Genomic DNA, 22,140 nt, shown 5'->3' on the forward strand with positions numbered 1-22,140 from the left:
TTTTGCATACGTAGTGGGTTCATTTTCTTAACACTATAAAGTATATACTCCAGATTTGTGTATTTTAAGTTGTATTTTTACCGACGATTGTGATTATCTTTGTGATTATCTCGGGATCTGTTAGTGACATGACCTGTTTATTCCAGAGAGATCATTTATCCTACAATAACCATTGTGGTAATAATAGTAATAATAACATCCCGCAAAAAAACAATGTATTCCTTCAAGTGTTCTCTGACAGATGATTAAAATGTGAATAATTTTCTGATTCCATGTCATGACAAATAATTGGCCCATCCCACGTGGGATTACATCACAGCTACAGTTTGAGAAAAACAAGATCCTGCGGGATGCAGCAGGAGCTAAACCCAAACTGAAAGGCAGCATTACTCAAACAGCATGAACTCAAAAGAAAAATGCCATCAATCCTTCTAGAACCAAGGGTTTCCTTCCTGAATGCTTTGGGAATATTTTGCTGCAGATGGCTCTCTCGTGATAAATGTAACAACATTTGAGAGAATCACTTCGCGAGAGTGGGGCATATTTTCCAACGGTGGGTATGTGGATTAGACATCTCGCTTTTAAGAGTTTAGTTTGCACTGTGCGCTCAAAGCAGACCTGGCCCGAGCTGTCCCTGCGGATAAACCTACTCACCAGGCACTTGCCCGTAAGGCCTGGCTCCAGGAGGGTTCCCTGGTTTCCCAAGCAAACCTTTCCAAAGACAGTGATCCATAGAGGGTTTTGAATTGCTCTTATTCTGGTCTCTCATCTGGAGCTAATACCTCCAACAAAAAGCTGCCAGTATCACAAGGGCTCTAATTTATTTGGTCAAAATATGACAGATGAGGCAGTACTCCTTCACCTCACTGTGCTTTTACATACTAGGAGGCCTATTTGTAGCCATGGGGGATTATAATTAACATTTTACTGTTCACAACAATACGATATGCCTCACATAACTGGCAGACATCCACAGAAAGAATGACTGCATCACTGTGACCAGCTTGTTGTTCGTTAACAAGTGATTTTTCAGCATTAGCTTCTCTTAGCACAAGGCCACACTGTGACTCTGGAACACAGCATCTGGCAAATCAGCAACAGCTGTTTTGCAGGCAGTCGTGGAGGTCTACCTCTGTGACTCTGGGGCATTTCTAAGAACTTCACAAATTGACAAATATATGAAATGGATTTAACAAGTGCTTTTCACAACATGTACAACACAGTCACGTCGGCAAAGAGGTGCCAGTGAGGAAAGGTGTCAGTGTGGCTCCAGGTTTTCTACCAGTCCAGAAGTTGTCAGTGTGGTGCTTTTGATTTTTGATTAGGGAAAAATACTTCAGCCCTTTTGGGAACGAGGGCTTCTGCACTAGACAGATCTATAGTACCAGTCAAAACTTTGGACAGCTTCTCAGCCTCTCCAGCTGGTTGAGAGAACGCCAACAGCGTACAAAGCTGCCATCAAAGCAAAAGGACTTCGAAGAATCTAAACTACAGAACATATTTTGCTTTGGTTACATTTTTTTTGCTCAATGCATAATTCCATATGTCCTTTTATAGTTTTGACGTCTTCAGTCTTCATCTACAACGCAGAAACAATAATAACAAATGAAAAACACTGAGACTGAGAGGGGGTGTGCAACATTTCATTGGTACTATAATAAAAGAAGCTATAAATGATTAAAACTATAGTAAATATTCTGTCCTCTCCCCAAAAAACACCATCACACTTACCCCTCTAGGCAACGCTGACTTTAGAGCTGCTCTGCTGGGTTAATACTGTATGAAGGAAACTACTGTTGAATAAACACTTGCACTTTCAAAAAACTCTAATTTGCTTCAGGAGATGTGTGTCTTTTTGCAGGCAGTGTTGCTTTGCTTGATTCATCTGCCCATTAGAGACATCCCCCATATCTGCCCCTTAAGTGCCATTCACATGAATGCACCAAAACTTGCCTCTGTATCCGTGTAGTTGAAGAAGGAAAGGGAAAGCAAATGGTGAGAAGCAACCGGACCAAAGGCTAAACAGACTTATCTCCTATTATCACATCGATCTTTCTGGCGCTCCCTTCCTCTCTGTTTTCCTGCCTCTCTGCGGCTCACAGATTCATCTGGAGTGCTGTGAACTCCTCCTCTCAGTGGGCAACCGTGGGATCTTCTGGCTGAGAGCTTTTAAAAGCCCTGTGATTGCAGACCAACACGGGGCTAGGTATTCACCTGAGACGGAAATGGTTGCCATGGCGACGCCCACCATTGGCCCGCGCCGGCACCGAGTAATGCACGCAGGAGGGGAAAGAGAGAGCGCCAGAGCGGGTAATCCATTTGACAACACAACGCGCAAACATGCCAAACCTCTATGACTCTAGACCCGACTCAGAGTCGATCCCAGCGGTATTTGGACCCTCTGATGTCTGCTGTACCCAGTTCACACGGCACGTAAGCGCAAGGAAACCACTCCAGCTTATTGAATCTTGGAATGTGAGCGATGGGGATGGAGCCCTGCCCGAAGGCGCAAGCGCAAAACTCATAAGAAATGCAAACAAGCATATTGATCGCTTTAATTACCTTCATTGTCTTTCAGGGTGAAGTTGGGATTAACTGGCAGCTGGCTCGGCAAAGCGAAGGAAAACCGCTGTCCGTTGGCAAAGTCATCCTTATCCACTGCTGTGACAGTCTGGATCACCTGTTGTTCAGAGGAGACGGGGTGAATTACTCTCCAAAGACAACTCCTGCAACGTTTAATTAGCCGCTGCACCGTTTAGAATCATTTTTCACTCTAATTGCATGCAGGACAAGGAGCTGATCTAGTTTCTGATGCATGTCTCATTATTTGTTGATCATAATTGGTCAGAGTTCCTCTGACCTACAGCCAAGTGGCTTTGTAACATTTTCTCCTCTACCTGTATGCTGCCTGAGAGAGTGTGTGTGTGCTGGCGATGCTAGGATTTCAGAACACTTTGCTGGTGCCGGGGAGGGCAGGGGGGTGGCATCTAACAATGACAGAGGCGCTCTAAGGGCAAACTCACTGCCACTTTTGTCATCTTGTTACCCCTAATTGGTAAGAGACACAGTGAGAGCAGGGCGAGAGCTGCAGTTGAGAGGAAAACGACCTGATAGCCCCTGTCACCACAGGGAGTTCTTATCTGCAGTGTGAGATTCGGGCTGTTGTTGTGCTCCTGGTGTACGTGCACAAGCCTTTAACTGTGCAGAATTAGGATGTGCTTAGCGTGTGCTTGAGTCTGCTTATGTGGATGTCTGGTGGAAACTTTTGGCTGAGAAGAGCAGGTTTAACTTTCTTCCAGTGCTAATCATTCCAAAGTTAAGTTGTAATGATTTCCCGTGGCTGCCACTACTTGATTACTCTTAAAAATTAGGATAGTGGGAAGCCTGCAAAACCAGAGGAAGCAATGCAACTGCGTGCTAGCTTGGAAATACCTGCCTGGACTCACCCATGGGTTGGTTTCTAAGTCGCTGCAACGTTGCTCTGCATAATGTAATCTTTAAATAAGATCACGATGAGTCTGCTGCGTCTCTGCTCTTGTTTGAGCAGTTTTTGTGCTTGAATTTCTTCAGAAATCAGAAATCAGTTTGTCTCTGTGGGGTTCTGGCTTCCAGTGGTGTAGAGAGACTGCACCATATCTTTCGGTACAGTTCTCAGTCTAGCACACGTATTAATGGATTTTACAATTTCAAATCATCGAGCTGTACAGAGCTGTGATCGTTGCGTTGACAAGATTCTCACCCTGTTAACACATCTATGTGTTTTATGTCATGTCACTGTAACTCCAAACTGGCTCATTTTTATTGTCAGACTGCTGCTGTCGGAGCCATTCAGAGATCTGGAACCTTGACTCGTGGCACTGAAAATTTGGTCAAAATGTGAGCTTTGTGAATAATTAAACCCCTGCCAGGAATACATGCTTTCAATTTTGCCAACAATACGCAAACCCAGTTGCTGCTTTTAACACTGAAGCCTTGTTTCTGGGGACCTGAGGCTGCTAACAAAGGCCAAAGAGAAGAGCGTTAATCATCCATTCCCCTTTTGGTCATTTTACTGGTGTTGCTGTGGTTAAAGCTGCAGTTTAAAACTGATTTAAAACCAAGTGTCCTTTCACAAATTTGATCAAAACCTGCCAACCAATCAGAACATTTTCCATACCAGTGATATAGAAACTGAAATGTAAACAGACTGTGAAACCTGACTGAACAGCTCTATTATTTCACATACATCATGTTGTCCTCTGAACGGTGGTGTGCCACAGTCTCATGCAACACATAATTCTCCCCACTTAATCCCCTGGGCCAATAACCCTGAGGCTGCTGCAACCTTAATTCAAATGTAACGCAAACTTTAATTCAAACTTTTCTTCCACTAGCTTGGAACTATTAAAAATGTATTTAGTTGTGTCTTCCCACTCTTTACTTCATCATCCTTTGCCAAACCACCCTTTCAGCCATTTCCATGCTGCTGATTGCTCTATATCTCAAAAACCTTCTTAATTCGAATGAATCAAAGGCTACTGAGAGCAAATTGGAATGAGCTTCGATTTAGAGCTGTCATGCTTTGCTGCTGAGATACTCATTTTGAATGAAGGATGATTAAGCAGCTCTCTCCAGTGCCTTCAGAGTCTCTTACTGCTCAGCGAGTAACCCAAACTGCTGAAGGAAACAATAGTTCAGTGCGGAGTGTCTGTGGTCAGGGAGAAGACGGCGGTAAACACTTTCATGTGATGTGCGTCCGTAGTGTTGAGAGATTTCAGTGTGAGGACAGAGAGAGAGAAAAAACAGGGATAGCAGCTGCAGATTTTTCTAGGTGAATCCTAGACGCTCACCTGTCCTGGCCTTGAGCTCTCACACACAATGACTTCCTCTTCTGTAGCTATTTCTGGCGGATTGTCGTTCATGTCCAGCACCTGGACGGTAACAGGGACGTGGCTGAGAAGGCTGGGGTTGTCTGGAGCAGAGAGAGAACAAGTGACAAAGAAGATGAAAGTCAAGCGTGAGCCTTAATAACAAAGTAGAGCATCAATACTTTCATTTCAAACTGGGACACGCAGTGCTTTTCTTCTTAGACTGCTTATGGCTTTTGTCTTGTAAAGGCACTGAGGAGTGCAGTGTTGCAGAAAGCAGTTTTGTGTATTAAAGCACATCTGATCATCTCCGTGCAGCATTTTCTTTCCCAGCTGGTCACTTGGTTGTGATGTATTATTTGCCCTTTGCGCTGCATGAGCGACTCATGAAGCCTGTAAATCACCTGCTTGAAATACACGATTCAACATTTAAATTATGGTTATTGAATTAAGATTTCATATGCCATCTATATCAATACAGTACCACCAGCGCAGCATTATCAAGCTAAAGCGCTCCCACAAGTGAAATGGGACAGTAATGTAATTTAGTTCTGAGCACTTAATGCAGCCTGTACGAAGCTACAATACTGAGCGAAGACAATACCGGCTAATTTACACAAACTGTACGAAAGAGAGCTTGAGCTAGTCTTTTCAGAGAGCACATGACCTTAAAACACTTCTACTTCTCTAGTTGAACCCCCTCAGAAATGTGTCAGAAACGTGTCCGTGTCCCTTCGTTTCACTGCATATTTTTCCCCTGGTCATCCATACCCCTCTGCACACGCCATGCTTATGTGAAATTCTTCTTCACTTTTGACCCATCCTGGTCGTCCTTCCTCCGCGGCAGACCAGGAGCCCGGGGACCCAGTTCCTTTTGTCACCATTGGTCAGGTGGTGATCTTTTTTTAGGGAGGAGACCCCAGGTGAACACGGGAGAACATGCAAACTCCACACAGAAAGGCCCTTTTTCCTCGAGCAGCAGGCACCGAAGGCATGATGGAGGACACGTCCCCGGCGCCCACAGCGGGAATCGAACCAGGGACCTGCTAGCTGTGAGGCGACAGTGTTTCCACCGTCCACCGTGCCACCAGAGGGTAGCTCTGATGTTCTACAGTATGAGTGTGTCACAGGACAGAGCTGGAAAATAGCACGCTTACTCAGCAAAATCTTCTGTGCACAGAAAAAAAGCCGTGCAGGTGCAGCAGTTTTTGTTTTATTAAATTAATGTTTCAACATTTTTATTTACTTCCTTGGTTTGCATACACTGTGTTTCTCCAGTGCCTGAAGAATGTCTGACAGTGCACATACTGTATTACAAGACAGCTCTTTGTGCTTCTAGATGTTGAAGTTAATCCAAATCTAACACTAAAATTAAATCATACATTCACACTGGATGGTCTGCCTGCTCGGGGTGGCCGTCAGGAAGCGGGTTACAGCCTCTGCCGGACGGTTTGCAGTAAACTGTGCAGGGCGCTTTGTGTCTATGACACTGTGTGTCCTTGCTCATTCAAAGTGGTAAAAATTTATCATTCTTCCTTCTGACAGTGTCTCGGCGTGGAACTGTATCCTTGAATACTGAGGAGAGGTGACGAGATAAAGAAACATTAGCATGCAGCACCTCTGTCGGTTGGCAAGAGATTTGCCTAATTGTGATTATAAATTACCCAACTTACCTGATAGCAATTGGAGAAGTTAGCGGGGCCTGCATTGATTTAATTAATTTTCAATGTAGGAAAGGGCATTGAAACAATTGGTACTAATTTGATTTTGTAGTTAATTATGAGAAAATACACTCTAACCTATTTGAATACATTCTAATCAATATGCAAATGATCTTCATCCTTGTTTTCTCCAGACTTTAATTGTTAATTTCACCATTAACTCACCTGATACTAGGTTGTGTTTAAACACTTGGTGTGATATTACTGTTAATAACGCTGCTGAAACATCGTGCAGTGCTGAAAACTGGACAGGTGGAAACGGTGCTTACAGCCAACTGCTGACCAGAGATGGAAATTTTAAGCAATTTCTTTGGACTGACTGTGTTAATGATTAAAAATCAGAATAATACAGTGGGACATTTTCATGGCGTAACCCAAATAAATACAGAATTACAATTCTGTGATAAATCTTCATTTTTTCAATAAAGTAAGCAGAATATAAGCTTTTATGTGGTCAGAAGAGGATTGCAGTCTGTTCACTAAAATCTGTTTGGCATTGGAGGACTGGGAGAAGAAGAATTAGTGACACTGAACTGGACAGCTGCAGAGCTGCAGGCAACGGTGAACCATTAACACCTATATTTTTACTCATTCTATCGAACTATGTGATTGCTGACATTGTGGACTGATAGGCTAAGACGGGTAAGTCAGGCTCCTGCTGCAGTGGACGTGTGTTCGTTAACATGTGCAGCATCCTGCTGAAGTGTCTTTGATCAAGACATTGAAATGAATATCTGAATAAAGTCTGCTCAGTGCCTGAAAGGCTGCTGATTCTACTCTAGGTGAAGAGGGAGTGCAGAGCGGATTCATGCGGCCATTCCTCGTTATGGAACCTTCCTTTTGTTGATATTGATTCTGAGTCCAATTTTACACGCTATGAATCTGAAGCCTGGACTGCTCTCTGACTATATGATCCCCTCAGGGTGTCTTGTTATCTTGTGGAAAAGGAAAAAAAGAGCCCCTCTGGGTAGAACTATAGCACCTACCATTTATTTTTTAATCTTTATTTCTGCTCTTTAAATCATGCTGTTGTGGCACAAACTCACCAACAATTTGAATGCAGTTCTGATAACGATTCATAATGTCTCCCATTAGCTGGGGGCTAAACAAGATGAGTGTGAAAAGAAATAGCAGTCTCTTTTAAGGGCGTTTTTCAGGCAACTGCAGAGCAGCATTTCAGGTATTTACTCCAGTCCCTGAAGGTGGCAAACATGTGAGAAATACAGCAGAAGTAGAAGGTGAAGAGAATGGTATGTCGAGTATGTGTGTCCCTCCATATCTCCTCTTGTATCACAAAATGTTTAATGTCAATATGAATGGAGAATATGTGGAGAAACCTAAAGTAAAGTGCTTCTACAGTCTGCGGCTATGCTGAAATTTTCTATTTCATATGAGCACTGAGACAGAGCTAGAACACCCTCAAGTTTCCAGACTTTCTTGAACTTTCTGAGATAAAAAAGTGAAAATATGTTGGTACAATAGGAAGCAGGAAGCATGTCAACATTGCAAGAAATTCAGAAATTCAGAAAAGTACATCTGCTCTCGGTCACATAAGAGCAAACATAACGCAGCAGGTGCATTGCATTTACTCGCCCACGTGTAAACATTAAGTTTATGGAAAGCGACCTGGGTACCTACCAACCTCCGAGGCCATCGCAGTGATGTTGTGCCAAGACAAGTCTTCTCTGTCCAGGGGCTGCGTCGTCCGTATAACTCCGCTGCTTTCATCGATTCTGAAATACCTCACGCCTTCCTCTTTGCTGTCCAAGAAATACCTATTGGGCAAGCAAATTATGGCTTTATGTATTCACTGCAGATGCATTTTTCATAAGAACACAGCAGTGGAGAAGATGAGGCAGAGGAGAGCGTGGATGTTACTGACTACATTTTCACGTGGAATTAAAGTCGCTGTAATGCTGCAGAAGATGACGAGATGTAACTTTACATCTGCATCTGAGTTTTAACTGAGACGTCTTTGTGTCTTTTGACCTGCACATCACCAAAAGAGGACAAACTCTACTGCAACTGCAAAGTCACACATTTGATATTTAACCTGTCAGCAGGTCCACTTCCTGTTCCGTGCAGAACAACACTGAGTGGAAAATACCTAAAATGTAAAATGTGAAAGGCTAAATTGAAATAGGATTATAGGGGCATTCCAGGAATGTGGTGTTGCACTGGTCCAAGCTCCACACTGGATGCAACATGCGATTTGAACCTCCCTGCTTGGTAAACTCGTCTTTTTAAGTTCGTAACACAGGAGCAGCCTCCAAGTCCAACCTGCTGATAACATCAGGCTTATTTTTTCAAAGTTTGGCAAGCTCCCTTTAGAGCCACAGAGGATATTATACAACTGTTTTCACAGGCCGAGTATCACTGCTCATTACGATTAAACTGACCTTTGTGAAAACTGTTAGAGCGCTCCTTTAGGCCAAACGGTACTTAGTTAAATACCTCAGAACACTATGCAGGCACGTTTTCGGCCATGGCTTTACTTTACCAATTTGACTGAGACTTTAGGAAACATGACTTTATTTACGTTCATTTATGTCATATTTGGTGACAAAATGTATCAAACCACAAAACAAAACCTTACATTACAGATAAGAGATCAGTGAAACAAAACCAGGGCGTGAATTGAAGTGCAGACGCAGCACAAATCAAAGGAAGCTGTGATGCTTCTGTGATTTCTCATCCCACCTCTAAAGTGCATGAATAGAATAACCCACACTGCTTCTAAATGGACTTCAGGCCTGGACAGAATGTTCTGAAAATACATATTTCTAAGTCAAGTGCAATTATCTTCGAAATTCAATAATGACAAAAGGCGATGTTCTGCTGGCAATGTTTACACTGTCATAATGGCTTTCTAGCAACAGTGTTATCAAACCAGAAGCCGAGCAGCCTGCAAAATACAAAGCAGAAATGGGCTCAGCTGCTCCTCTCATGAGTTCAGGCACGAAATGAGCATTGACTGTGTATTCCCTAATTTATCTCTTAATGACCTATTTACACCTTTAATCCAGCATCCATTCTCCTGAGTAATATGGCCTAAGTCGACAATTTTCAATTGGCATGAGAGATGGCAATGGTATAGGGATAATAATGCCAGGATTGCATTTATTTGAAATAATGAACTTTTTTTATAGCTTGGATTGCTTACAAGTGCACCCAGAACCCTCAGTAGAAATGTTGTCATGATTTATTAAATGCTCAGGCTCATAAGAGCATGAAAGCTTTTCAGCTGTAGCCTTTCACTAAGAGTTTAGGTGCTAAGCATTTGCTTTGCTGAGAGAAAATCCCCTGAAAAATACTTCATTTCTGTTACTACTGGTGTTACATCTAATGCATTTTGTTGTTTGGTGTTTTATTTTCTCATTCTCATGCAGATAATGGCCAAAAGCACAAGATGTAACATCATATAATGAACGTTTTCTACCTTGAATGCAAAAAATAGCTTGTTTTCCTCTATAAACATCAGGTTTTGTCATCAGACTGCTTGAGACATAACAACAAGGGCATCTGGATGTGCATGTCCTTGTGTATGTGAGTATGGTAATACCCACCATCTCTGCTATTCTTACAATGCATGAAATTAAAACACAGTTATTGCGTGTAGGTCCTAAAAGACTGGGGCAATGAACATGAACAAGACTAAAGACTGTATGTATGTATTGCAGCTGGTGTGGGTGGTAACGTTCATCACAAGACACAAAAACTAAATTGTTGAATGGAAAAAAAACCAGAAAAAGCTGGATGGCCTTTGATGTTATTAAATGGGGATGACATTTAAAAGTTGACATGAGGGCAGTTATATGGATAGTTCCATGCTGTTACCCAGTTCTTAAGGGCTTGTAAAGGGTCCATCATTTAAGGACATCTCCAACTCAGCTTGTTAGGCTGAGCTCTACGTTTTCAGACTGAGCTCATTAGTCAAAGGGTGGATTCACAGTTCTGTAAAGATACACATAAGGCTTCCAGAGAGGGTGATCACACACTTTCCAAATCACGTCATGCAGCCCTGCACATCGAGGCAGATCTAACCTCCGGTCGGGAGGTGGGTTTAAGTGGGAAACATAACCAGATGCATTCATGCTCATACATGCCTGAAGAGGCCTTTATCTGTACCTCTCTGCTCAACTGTCCTCTGAGCTCCGTGATGACATTTGGCTGCTAAATGTTAATGTGCTATTAGCATATTAGCATATTAGATTTAAAGAACAAAGCTGGTGAAATATGTTAGAACTGTGTCTCTAAAAAGTGTCTCCATTGGAACTTATTTCCATCAGTTTATTTGACATTACAGCTGTTTAAACTTGAAAAAGGACTTGAATCCATGCGATGCTTGACAGCAACCAGGCCAAGAAGTTTTCACGATCGGCCCTGATGATTACAATAATGCATTAGAGCAACCAGAGGTAATGAGCCATCGGGACTCTGTTTGATTATTTAGATGTCAATTTCAAACCAACTTTGATATGTCACTTCAATAACATGTTTATTTCATTGCATGCATGGGCAGACTTCTGATGATCAAAGAGAGCCAAATACTGATCCCTGCTGCATTCTGAATTCTGATGCAAACACGGGGAGCAGTGGCACAGTTGTTTCGCTTTTTCTGGGTTCAAGTGGGTGTCACTGAAATACTTCCCGCTGCCTTCGTCTTTATGTGGTGAACATTGGGAGTGATGTACCGTAGGAATGGACGGGGAGGAGGTATCCCACAAGGAGAGTAAGGAAAGTCTTTCATATGTAGATTACCTTCTTGTTTACTACAAATCTTTCACAAAGTCTTAAGACTCTGACATCAATCACTGAATCATTTTTACCTCATGTCTTGAAATCATGAACCGCAGACCGCTCACCGGGGGCGGACAGTAGCATGGTCTCTACTTAATGCTGTTTAGAAGCCCCCTGGGCTCTGCAGTCCATTGTTCAGCTTTAAACTATGATCTTAAAACATATACTACCAAGCCAAGATTGCTTCTTATTGATATAGCAGCAATACTTCATCCCATGAGGAGTTCCATGTTTACAGGGTCTCCATCATTTATGCCAAGGCTATAGAGGGAATTCAAATTGAAACGAACAGTGACGAGTTGCTTGAGTGTAATGTCATGAAATGAGGTACCTGTGCAGAGTGAAAACATATGATTAGTCCACTGCCTAAGGGTAATATCAATCTTTTTTCAACAGTACACAAACATGTGTTTAGAGCGCATACAAATGTGCTAAGCAGTTGTATTGCCTCAGGTTACTTCACAGGCTTTCAGGCAAAATAAGCATCTATCTAAATCGTTCTGATGATGCAGAAAAAATGAGAAAGGTTCACTGTGGCTGATTTTTAGAGGGGGCGAAACAGGGCGTATATCGTATCAGGAGCCAACGGGAGGCTATCACACATGTTGCAGTACATCTTTCAATCTAATTAACATCATGCTCCAGAACGTGTTCAAAGCCATTACAGTATATCATATGTGGATATTATTGGATACATGTGCTAACTCCAGTGTCAAGTCACAGCTTCAGATGCCATAACAAGTACAATTATATGGGGCAGAGAGATGACATGCAAATGGAGTTTTAGTTCGACAAACATTTCTTGGAGGCAGAAATAATCTTATTAGTTGACTTAAACCTCTATGGGCAAATCCACAGCCCCTCAGAGACATCTCAATGGTAAACCTGAATGCCAAAAGAGAAGTGCTGATGAAAAGATGAATAAACAGGGAAGCCATTCCTGATAAGCTGTGACCACTTTGGCAAAGAAGGACTTTCTCGTGATCAAAACTGCAAAAGCAAACGTATGCTTTATCGACTGAGCTAATCCGAACAGATATGGTAAGGAGGCTTTTTAGAAATCCGTCTGGCAATGACTGGGATGTTTCTAAAAAAAAAGTTTTTGGCAGCCAATTTATTGACAAAATGACAGTTACATCGGCTTCCTGTCACATCTAAAAGAGTGCTCAGCTCAAAATAAGCCTCATAAAATGTGCAACCTCCTCTCTTTTGTAGTAGACTTGTCTGACTACAGCTCTTCAACTCTACACAATGATCCACAGCTGCTCTTCCTCTTAATATCTGTAATCATTCCTGCAGACTGTATGTGTACGTAAGGGTCTTACCTGACAGGACTGTTCCTGCTGTCAGGGTCTCGAGCCGTTACGGTGCCCACCTCCGTGCCACTCGGTGCGTTCTCATAGACGTCCATGATGTAATGATCCATAGAAAACACAGGCGCTTCGTCCACATCCCCAACTGTGATTTTAAGGGTGGCAGTGTCTTTGAAAGAACCAAGATAAGAAAAACGAGGATCCACGTGTGTGTTCACCCCCTCGATGTGGAGGGTGTAGGTCTTCTTTCTCTCGTAGTTCAGAGGCTGTTGGGAAAAGGCGCCATTGGGAAATGTGATTAGCACGCTCATAGAACAAAGTAGTTACACTTTATCTGGATGGATCAAGTGACAAGAACTGAAAGCTAACTCAGGGCTCACATAAATACAGTATGTGCTGCAGATCTGCAAGGAAAGGCCACAAATTAGATTATAAAAGTGTCAGTTAGACAGTTTTCTTCTTTTGGATGAGGGGTTAGATGTTTCTTTTTTCATTAATCTGAACTATTATTACAAAAATGAAAACGGGCCAATATTTACTAAGCTAAATGAGATTAATTAACTAACAATAAATAATAAATTTGTTGTCTGAGAGCTGCCAGTTTCATTGCGTTTTGTTAAGCTGCATGTAGAACACAGTTGTTGGGACGCTGCGTAAAACATAAATGAAACACAATGTGATCATTTGCTAATCCGTTCTGACAAACACAACAATTGAAAACAGTACAAAGAGAATATATTTAATGATTTACCTGAAGAGCTTCATTGATTAATGTAAATATATGCCTAGTGTTCCACAAGTTGGGATGGGAGCAACTAAAGACTGGGAAAGTCGTGTAACACTCCAAAAACACCTTTTTGGATCATTCCACAGGTAAAGCGGTTCATTGGAAACAGGAGATGTGTCATGATTGGTATGAAAGGGGCATCCTGGAAAGGCTCAGTCATTTACAAGCATGGATGAGCTTAAAGCTTGGGTGGGGAATATCCGGCCTCAGGGCCACATGTGGTGAAATTAAAGCTGTTGCAAGCCCAACTGGAAAGGAGCAACACTGCATTTCCCTACTCCACAGGAACAAAAGCCTGCTCTGACATCTGAATATGCTGTTGAGTGTGAAAACTCCTTCGGGCATTTGGTGAGAGGTTTCAGGACATGAAAAGTAAACAACAGGAACTGAACACATTTGCTGCTTAATGTGGAACCAGCTGATGTGTCTGACAACCTACAACACGAAATCATTGAGGTGCAAAGCAACAAGCTCTAAGCTAGGTACAACAAGCTCCCCCTGCTCCAGTTCTAGAAACTCTATCCACGTCCTGAGGATTTCCCCATTGTGAGGAGACGTGCACCGAAGTTTGCATCCCTCAACCTGAGCAGTTCTGTTCAAAAGGATTTTCACAAAGAGTCTGCTCAAGACTGACTGACCCAAACTTGGAAAACCAGAAGCCTCGCCAAAGCAGTCCCAGCCATCGCATTAGAGGTTAGTGTGATATATGTGTTCAATAATTCGGTATGGCCCTCAAAGGATGGTATAAAAATTGAAATGGCCCTCTATAGGAACAAGGCTCCCCACCCCTAGTATAAAGGATATTACTACAAGGCTCGGGAACACTTCGTAAAACCGGCGCCGGTAAACACAGTTCATTTGCAAGTAATTGCATTCTGTTTTTATTTACATTTTACACTGTCCCAACTTTTTTTGGAATCTGTGTTGTAAACAAGATAATTAAACTGTGATGAAAATGTGAGAGTCTTAAACCTATATTCTGCATTTCCTACCTCATTAACCCCAACAAAGCCTATTTGTTGTGAATTACTCAGACCTTTTGGAACAGTGTACATCAACTGGCATTCCTCTTCTACTCATCCTTTATTGGAGTATTGCTGCAGTTGAAAATTCATTACTTTCACCAACTGCTGCCACCCTTTTGCAGATGGCAGAATGGTGTCCTCATATGCTGGTAGATCATTTGACACAAACAAGATGCACATCCAAAAAGGCGTGTGGTCAAATGTCTCCACAGTACAAGTCCAAACAAAAGACTGACACATGGACATTTCCTCATACACTCCTGAAGAGTCTCTGTCTCGTTGACAGCACACTCTTACCTTTCTCAGGCTGATGATGCCCTCCCTCGTGTCCCTGTCTGTGGATATTGAGAACATGTTGGCCCCCTCCGAGTTAATGATGCTGTACTTGATGTCTGCATTGATGCCAAGGTCCTCGTCATTGGCTTTGATCTTCCCAACTGGTTTCCCTACTTGAGCTGATTCAGGGACGTACAGCTGGTAATTTTCTGCGGATGAACATTGCACCCGTTTAGAGACAGCAAAAAAAAAAAAAGTGCTTTAAACAGAAGCTGATCACCCCCAAATCATTGTCTGAATGTTCTGCTAAAAGGCTTAGCTAAGCAATTTCATTCTGTCACCATTTGTTCCTGAGGGAATATCATTAAAAATACTCTGCAGAGCTTCACTTGACATTAAATGCTAAACCATGGTTGATAGCACTGCAGTGGAGCAGATCAAACTCAGAAGCAGATGACTATTCAGGAAATGTTGACGATTTGAAAGTTTGTCACCGCAGCACAAAATGAAAAACTCAGCCGTGGGGGATTATGCTTGATGAGGCACTTTGAAAGACAAAGAATCACAACTTCATCATTTCTTAAATTTACCATTAAAATGAAAAAAAATTCAGACTGCAAAACAGAGGATTTTTGATGAATGCCACTTTCATTTTGCTAATTATGGAAAATTCAACTGCAATATTAGACGACTGAGTCACACAATAATGAAGTAATGATACATCATAGCGATGAATGCTGACTAGATATATGAGGGTAAGCCTCAATAATTAAAATAAAATCCATGATTTGCGCTTCTAAGATTGATACGTGGTTAATCAATGCATGCATGAAGAAGCTATAATTAAATGGATTCTGCGTCTGCAAATGCTGAAATGTCGATGTTTCTTCTTTTCATTCAAGCAGCAAAAACAGTAACTGTAAAGGATTGTCTGCCCGTCTTTCAGGGGCAAACATATTGGGTCCACAAGGTGAATGATTCTAAAAATAGTGCTTTTCTTACAGTTATCTTCCGGCTTCCACGAGGAAAATACAATTTGGAACTCTTTTCTAAATGCATTCGAGGTAATGTAACTGCCTCAGGCATCTGCAGCTTCTTCTTAAGGGCAAAGATGGCTGAAAACAGCTGATTGTATTTCTAGCCACAGCTTGGCCATGTAATGCAATAGAAGCTAATGTACCCCACTTAGTTGTAATAATACATTAACATTAGCATTGGTTATTTTGCTAAATAACCCTTCTGGCTAGTTAACTAGCAAAGATGCCAAAAGGGAACAATTTTCTTCAGGTTTTCAAATAGAGGATAATGTAGAGTCTCCCAGTTGGCACATTATTCCAACACAAACAACTACTTGTAAAATCTACAGTGAACTTAAGCCTGTATTTTGTTAACTGGATGTGGTCATTTTCAGGCAAAGTTGGGTACATACTTTGAGGAAACTTGGGCGGGTTGTCGTTGATGTCTGTCAGAGTGATGTTGATGGTGGTGGAGCCAGAGAGGCCTCCGACCTGGCCTGCCATGTCTTTGGCTTGGATAACAACGGTGTAGTGTTCTCTGGCTTCCCGGTCCATGTTCGCTAAGGCAGTCCTGATGATTCCTGCATGGCAGAGACAAAACAGCATTTGAGCGACAATAGCATTGATACGTTCTCTCATGGCGACGGATAGTTGACGGTTAACTGCAATTTATACAGTAAAATGCAGAATCCACCTTTTCTAGATTACGACATGGAAGGAGATCACTGTTGAGAGAGTGCAGATAACACTGTCCCTTGTTGTGAAGATGTAACTGCTATTGTCCTAACATTTTCCCCATCCAAACTTCTGTCAGTTATGGCTCCTCATAAAGCACCGTGCCACACTTTCCTTTAAAGACTAACACCGTAAAACTGTGCTTCCTTCATCTTTGATTCTCCCAGCCTCTCACTGTCAAGGTTAGCCTTTCATTATATTTAAAATGACTATGCAACCTTGGATTGGGGCAGAATGCAACTTTCTAAGGCACCCACTCAATCACATTTATTACTACAATAACACAGGAAACACAGCCATGAACTTTCACAATGCTAACTCTGTGATATATGACTGCACCACTGCCCAACAGAAAAACTGTGCAAACGTAAATTGCAACACAGTAACGAGCCAAAACCGTTGTGTGGTCTGTGATTTACTGGATGTAATCGCTGGCTGTCTGCACATATGTTTGTTTGTGTATCTGTGTATGTGCGTCTGTGTTAAGCCTGCTCGTCCATATCAGTTTTTGTGTGTGTCTCTATCTGCGCTGGAGGGTTAATTTGCCATCTTAGCTCCTGAAACCACATCACCACATGGCGCCTGATCTAATATGTTCCACCTGTTACATCAGTGTTCATTGTAAATCTCACTTTTCCTCAGAGCCAAAACCCTCTGGCAACCGTTGTACTTATGTTCTTGTGAACTTGTGAACCCTGCAATAATACACGACGGATGACCGCGAGCGGTGAGAGCTGGGAGGAAATGGGATGGTGTTGATCATGCTGCTGTTGCCTCATGTTGTGAGTGGAAATCACAACAGGAGGCAATGTTTTATAAGATGGCTTCAGAGGAGGAACGGAGGCATCGCTCATATCACAGCTGAAAATGTGCTCTGAAGTGGTTTGTGATTTTCAGCAGAAAGTCACAATCATGTTATGTCTAATTAAATCTCATTACAGTCTTAGCTTGGCGACTTTTAACCATTTTTGGAGCCAAGAAGCCAAGAACATCAAATTCGGTTTGGGGTAGTTTCCTACTCCCACTCCCACTGTTTATTTTCATTCTACTCTGGGTGGCAAGTTGAATGCAATGTACTATAATTAACCCTTTTCACGAACATGACTGGTGAGAGTATATGTTCTTTAAGAAGAAAGAGATCATCCTCAGTATTACTCTGACAAGGCCATCTTTTATGACTGAATTATTTTTACTCACAAAGTGTTCCAGTATATCGTTTCACATCATGCAGGTGCTGTTGCAGCCATGTCTTTCTGTTGTCAGAAAACTCTGAGAGGCATCTGTTTCCAGCTGAAAAAACAAGCTTTCTGTACACCACCTGCCCTCCACTGTATGACAGACAGACACGTTACGACTAGCTGGTGGACGTAGTGGAGCATTTAGCAGCTCAACAGCCAGACATTCTCCTCAGGACTTGGTGGAGACAAAAAACAGAGCCACAAGGAATGGTAACTATAGCTCTTATTTTCACCAGAAGGCCAAAAACATGGCTCCAAATGAACGCTAATGTTTTCCTGTATCTGCTTGCTAATAAGCTTTCCATATCAATTTAAATGGTGAGTCAGTGTCATGTTTACAGCTTGTTTTTGCTTCCTCCAAGGTGGATGAATACACACAGCATTGACATAAAAAGGCTGTCTGACCTGAGACATCAACAAGAACCACAGCACTACTATAATTGTTTGAACAATGGAGCCATCTATTCATAGGAAAATGACTAACACCTCGTAAATGGGTTTTCTAAACAACTATGGTCTTTCATTTGTGTTATCCAAAACACTTTTCAGTGGTTTGTTTAATACTGTCTGTGTAAAAACTGTATTGGACAAAATATCAAAAATGTCTAGAATATCTACATTTCTTAAAATGTGGTTGAAGTACATTGTTAGCTGGCTCAGATGACCAGCCGGGTTAGTTATCGTTTACTGCACTTATTATGCAAGAACTCGGTTTCTAACTCAAACCTTGACAGCCTGAATTTCACACCAGAAAATTGCATTTTTGGAGTGAATAAATGCAGTTTTATGATCTCCTAAATTCCCAAAAGAGGCAGCTATAGCTGTGTTATACAACAGGTCATTTGCCTCCTTCTTTCTTCAAGACTCCGTAGACAGAAACTAATCCACTCGCCTCCGGCAGTATAATCATTAAAAGTGGGTCAAGGAGCGACGCAGCCAACAGTATTAAGATCCCGGGGATCTTAGGTCACACATCATCTGTCACACTGAGTTGCAGCTGAGGACCTATAGACTGCCTTTGAAGCAGGAGTTACAGCTAATGTCAGATGATTTTGTAATCACCGCAGAGTAACCTTTAAAATCATAAACTTGACAAGGTGATGAAATGAATGAATGAATAGAGTCTCTGCTGCTGCACCCACAGAGGCATGAATAAACTCCAACCTATTGATTTCTCCTGTTCAACTTTCTCTAGTGGCTGATGCTTCTCGACTTTTCCCATAAAAAGGATAGAATCAGTTGACTGGTTAACAGAGTTTCTCAGTGTAAAGGTCACAGTAAACTGCGTGTCCTCAAATATCTTATAAGGCTACACAGATGTGTTATGTGTTGGAGCAAAACTAGATTTAGCCACTTTTTTGTACTTTGAAGCTTATTGCAGTGGTTCGGTCTGTTTTGTGTACCAACTCTGATAGTGTCTAACGCTGGTATGGTGTCACTTTGCGTCTATTAGTTCTGCTTGCAAAAGAACAGCCGTTAAGTGGGACAGCGAGAGAGACAGACGTGTTTCGGGGCTTTATTCCAAGGAATATCAAAGCAAACACATTTTGGTTTTACTGTCAGGTAGACTTCTCTCTGACACTGTATAAAAATAATTTAGACCAGCTGTATTTGCATTTTGTTCCCTCTGCATATTTCATTTATTTATTTAATTGTTAAACACTACAATTAGTTCTTGTTTTAAAAGCAATAATAGCGTGTCATATCAGTCTAGTTGAACGATTAGCCTGTTTAAATGGGCTGACCTCCCTTTACAGTTACAGTCTAGCCTTTCAAATGCTAAGCAGACAGTGACAGACTGTGTTATGTTTGAACTCTGACTGAGTTGATGGGACAGATTAAATTACACTGCTCTCCCTGTTCTAAATGCCAGAACTGTGATACAAACGCACATTAATAATAAACACCGGTGTTTATAATGGGACTACTGGGACTCTGTGTAATCGCAAAGATCCATCCATCCATCCATTTTCTATGCCGCTTATCCCTTTCGGGGTCGCAGGGGGGCCGGAGCCTATCGCGGCTGTCAACGGGTGGGAGGCGGGGTACACCCTGGACCGGTCGCCAGCCGATCGCAGGGCAACATATACAGACATACAACCATTCACACTTACAGTCACACCTAGGGGCAATTTAGAGTCACCAATCAACCTAATGAGCATGTTTTTGGTCTGTGGGAGGAAGCCGGAGTACCCGGAGAGAACCCACGCATGCACGGGAAGAACATGCAAACTTCACACAGAAAGGCCCAACCCGGGAATCGAACCGGCGACCTTCTTGCTGTGAGGCACGCGCACTGTAATCGGAAAGATTGCAAGAAAAATCAAACAATTAAGGCAATTTCTTGATAACAAACCAAATACCAAAAAGGTTTAAACTGTGCATTAAATGTAACTTTGACCATCAGTTAGCTACTGTTCTCATGCTGCTTTGTATTTAGAAACCTTAAAACAGTTTATACACAAATAATCACAAAGATCTTAATTTTACCCCACAAAGCTTATCACAAAAAACAGAAAACTTTCATCAGACTCAGAGGGGAAGCCTGGAAAAACACAGTATCTGTCTGTTTAGGTTCCCATAGATGTTCATACATATGTGAGAAATCAACGAGAATCAACACAAGCAGGTTATTTTCAAATGCCAGGTTTCGGGATGGATTTGCTGCTTTCCTTGCATTCGAAGCTAATCAAAGCGCTTGCAGCCATTTTCTTGTAGTAATGGGGCTCTACAAACTCTATTGGAAGTCCTTTGTTATTAACTGAAGTCTTAGCATTACTTAACCTGGGGTCCTTGAAAGACACAGACCTTGGCAACTGGCCACACTTTCCATTAAAACAACACCAAGACAGACGAGCTGACCTTTCAAGTCTCTTATTACCCCTCTACTCATGAAGGCGCATTGCTCCTAAGCAATATTTCACAGCAGCGGGTTTAGGAACAACGAGCACAAGTGTGAGGTTTTCTTTTGTGGTTTAGGGAGTTCCACAGTTGTCCGCTGCTGTCAATCACTTGTCATGAAACAAACAAATGAGAAGCCCCTGACCATTAAGAAACAAAGAAAACACTCAAGAGGAAGACAGATTTGTGACCACCGAGGATTGAAGCGCATTCACGGCTGATGCGGCTACATTACAAACATGCAATCACTGAACTGCATTCATTCTTAAATGAAATTCTTTGACAATACAGAAAAGGCCACTGGGGTATTCTTTGGAGAGTGCAAGTACCTGAAAGGTTTGTCAGTACTTTGACATGAAGATCGCGCCCCTGAACTCCCTTTCCTGACCATTTCTGAACCGTAATACCTCAGATAGTCTCCCCTAAATCTCTATGGAGCTCGTCAGTTAATTTAGAAAATAATTGAGAAAGAGCTGACTTCGTTGAACCTGTGCCCATTTGACACAGTGAGGTGGTTAGCCTTTTCCTCAACCTCCCCAGTCTATTAGAGTTGATACCATCACACTATCCTCCTCTTTGTCTGGCTGGAAACTTCTAAAGGAGGACAATCTCCTGGGTGAACAAAAAGGATTATAGGAGATTACTAAAGCGCTCTTCAATCTCCAGCTTCAGGAATCTTGGTTTTTGGCCCATCCAATACGATGTTATCCCTGTGTCTGCACTCTTACAGCATTTCCGGAGAAAAAGGTAGATAACGCCAACTAAAAAGGCAATGAAAATCATAGAAATCATAATAGCAGACATCTTCTTTTCATTTCATAAAGATTTTCCTGTGTATATGTCGGATCATATATCTGATTGAGAATTTTCGGTTGGACGGCTCACGACTACATCAAGACTGATTGACAAAGTGACAGCGTTTTCCTTGTTCTAATCAGTGGGGAGACTTAGTCCATGAACCGCAAAAATGTCTTGATCTGTGTCAGCTCCTTCAATAAACTCGAACACTTCCAAATCCAAATCCCACATCAGCAGAGAAATTAGCCTATTTAGGATGCAAAAGGGACTCGGGGGTTCTGCAGTGTGCTGTGTCTTTGCGTGTGAGCGAGTGCAGATGTGAGGTGGGGCTGGGGGGGCATTCGACTGTGAGGCTCTGAAGGGACAACCTTGATGTCTCTGCGGGTAAGTGACAGATGCACGGTTGTGATGGGAAAGACAGGAGTTACGACCCCACTATAAAAAGGATAAATGTAGCCGCCCTCTAAGATGTACTTTTTGCTGAGATACTGAAAGCTCTTCATAAAACTGCTGGCTTGCAGTTTTGAGATTTGCAAACCATGTAATCAAGAAAGGCCTTTGCAGCCAATGTTCTTAAACAGTTAGCATATCACTTAGCAAATAAAACTAGTCTGGTGGTGTGGCAAGCTAAACCTGTCAAATGCACATCCGGGCACCATTTTTAACTTTTATCTTTACATTCA

General features: G+C 42.1%; 1 protein-coding gene across 2 annotated transcripts in view; it reads right to left on the bottom strand.

Moving 5' to 3' along the window:
- The window catches only part of LOC139346744 (cadherin-18), a 147,504-nt gene that overhangs the window by 13,546 nt on the left and 111,818 nt on the right, over positions 1–22,140 (bottom strand). For both annotated transcript variants that reach the window (XM_070985998.1, XM_070985997.1), the window contains exons 5-10: positions 16,199–16,366; positions 14,791–14,978; positions 12,694–12,947; positions 8,207–8,343; positions 4,830–4,951; positions 2,563–2,680 (exon numbers count right to left, since the gene is read on the bottom strand). In XM_070985998.1, the coding sequence (XP_070842099.1) occupies positions 2,563–2,680; positions 4,830–4,951; positions 8,207–8,343; positions 12,694–12,947; positions 14,791–14,978; positions 16,199–16,366 (987 nt within the window). The remainder of the gene's footprint in view (positions 1–2,562; positions 2,681–4,829; positions 4,952–8,206; positions 8,344–12,693; positions 12,948–14,790; positions 14,979–16,198; positions 16,367–22,140) is intronic.

Source organism: Chaetodon trifascialis, chromosome 18, assembly GCF_039877785.1.
Source record: "Chaetodon trifascialis isolate fChaTrf1 chromosome 18, fChaTrf1.hap1, whole genome shotgun sequence".
NCBI classification, from domain to species: domain Eukaryota; kingdom Metazoa; phylum Chordata; class Actinopteri; order Chaetodontiformes; family Chaetodontidae; genus Chaetodon; species Chaetodon trifascialis.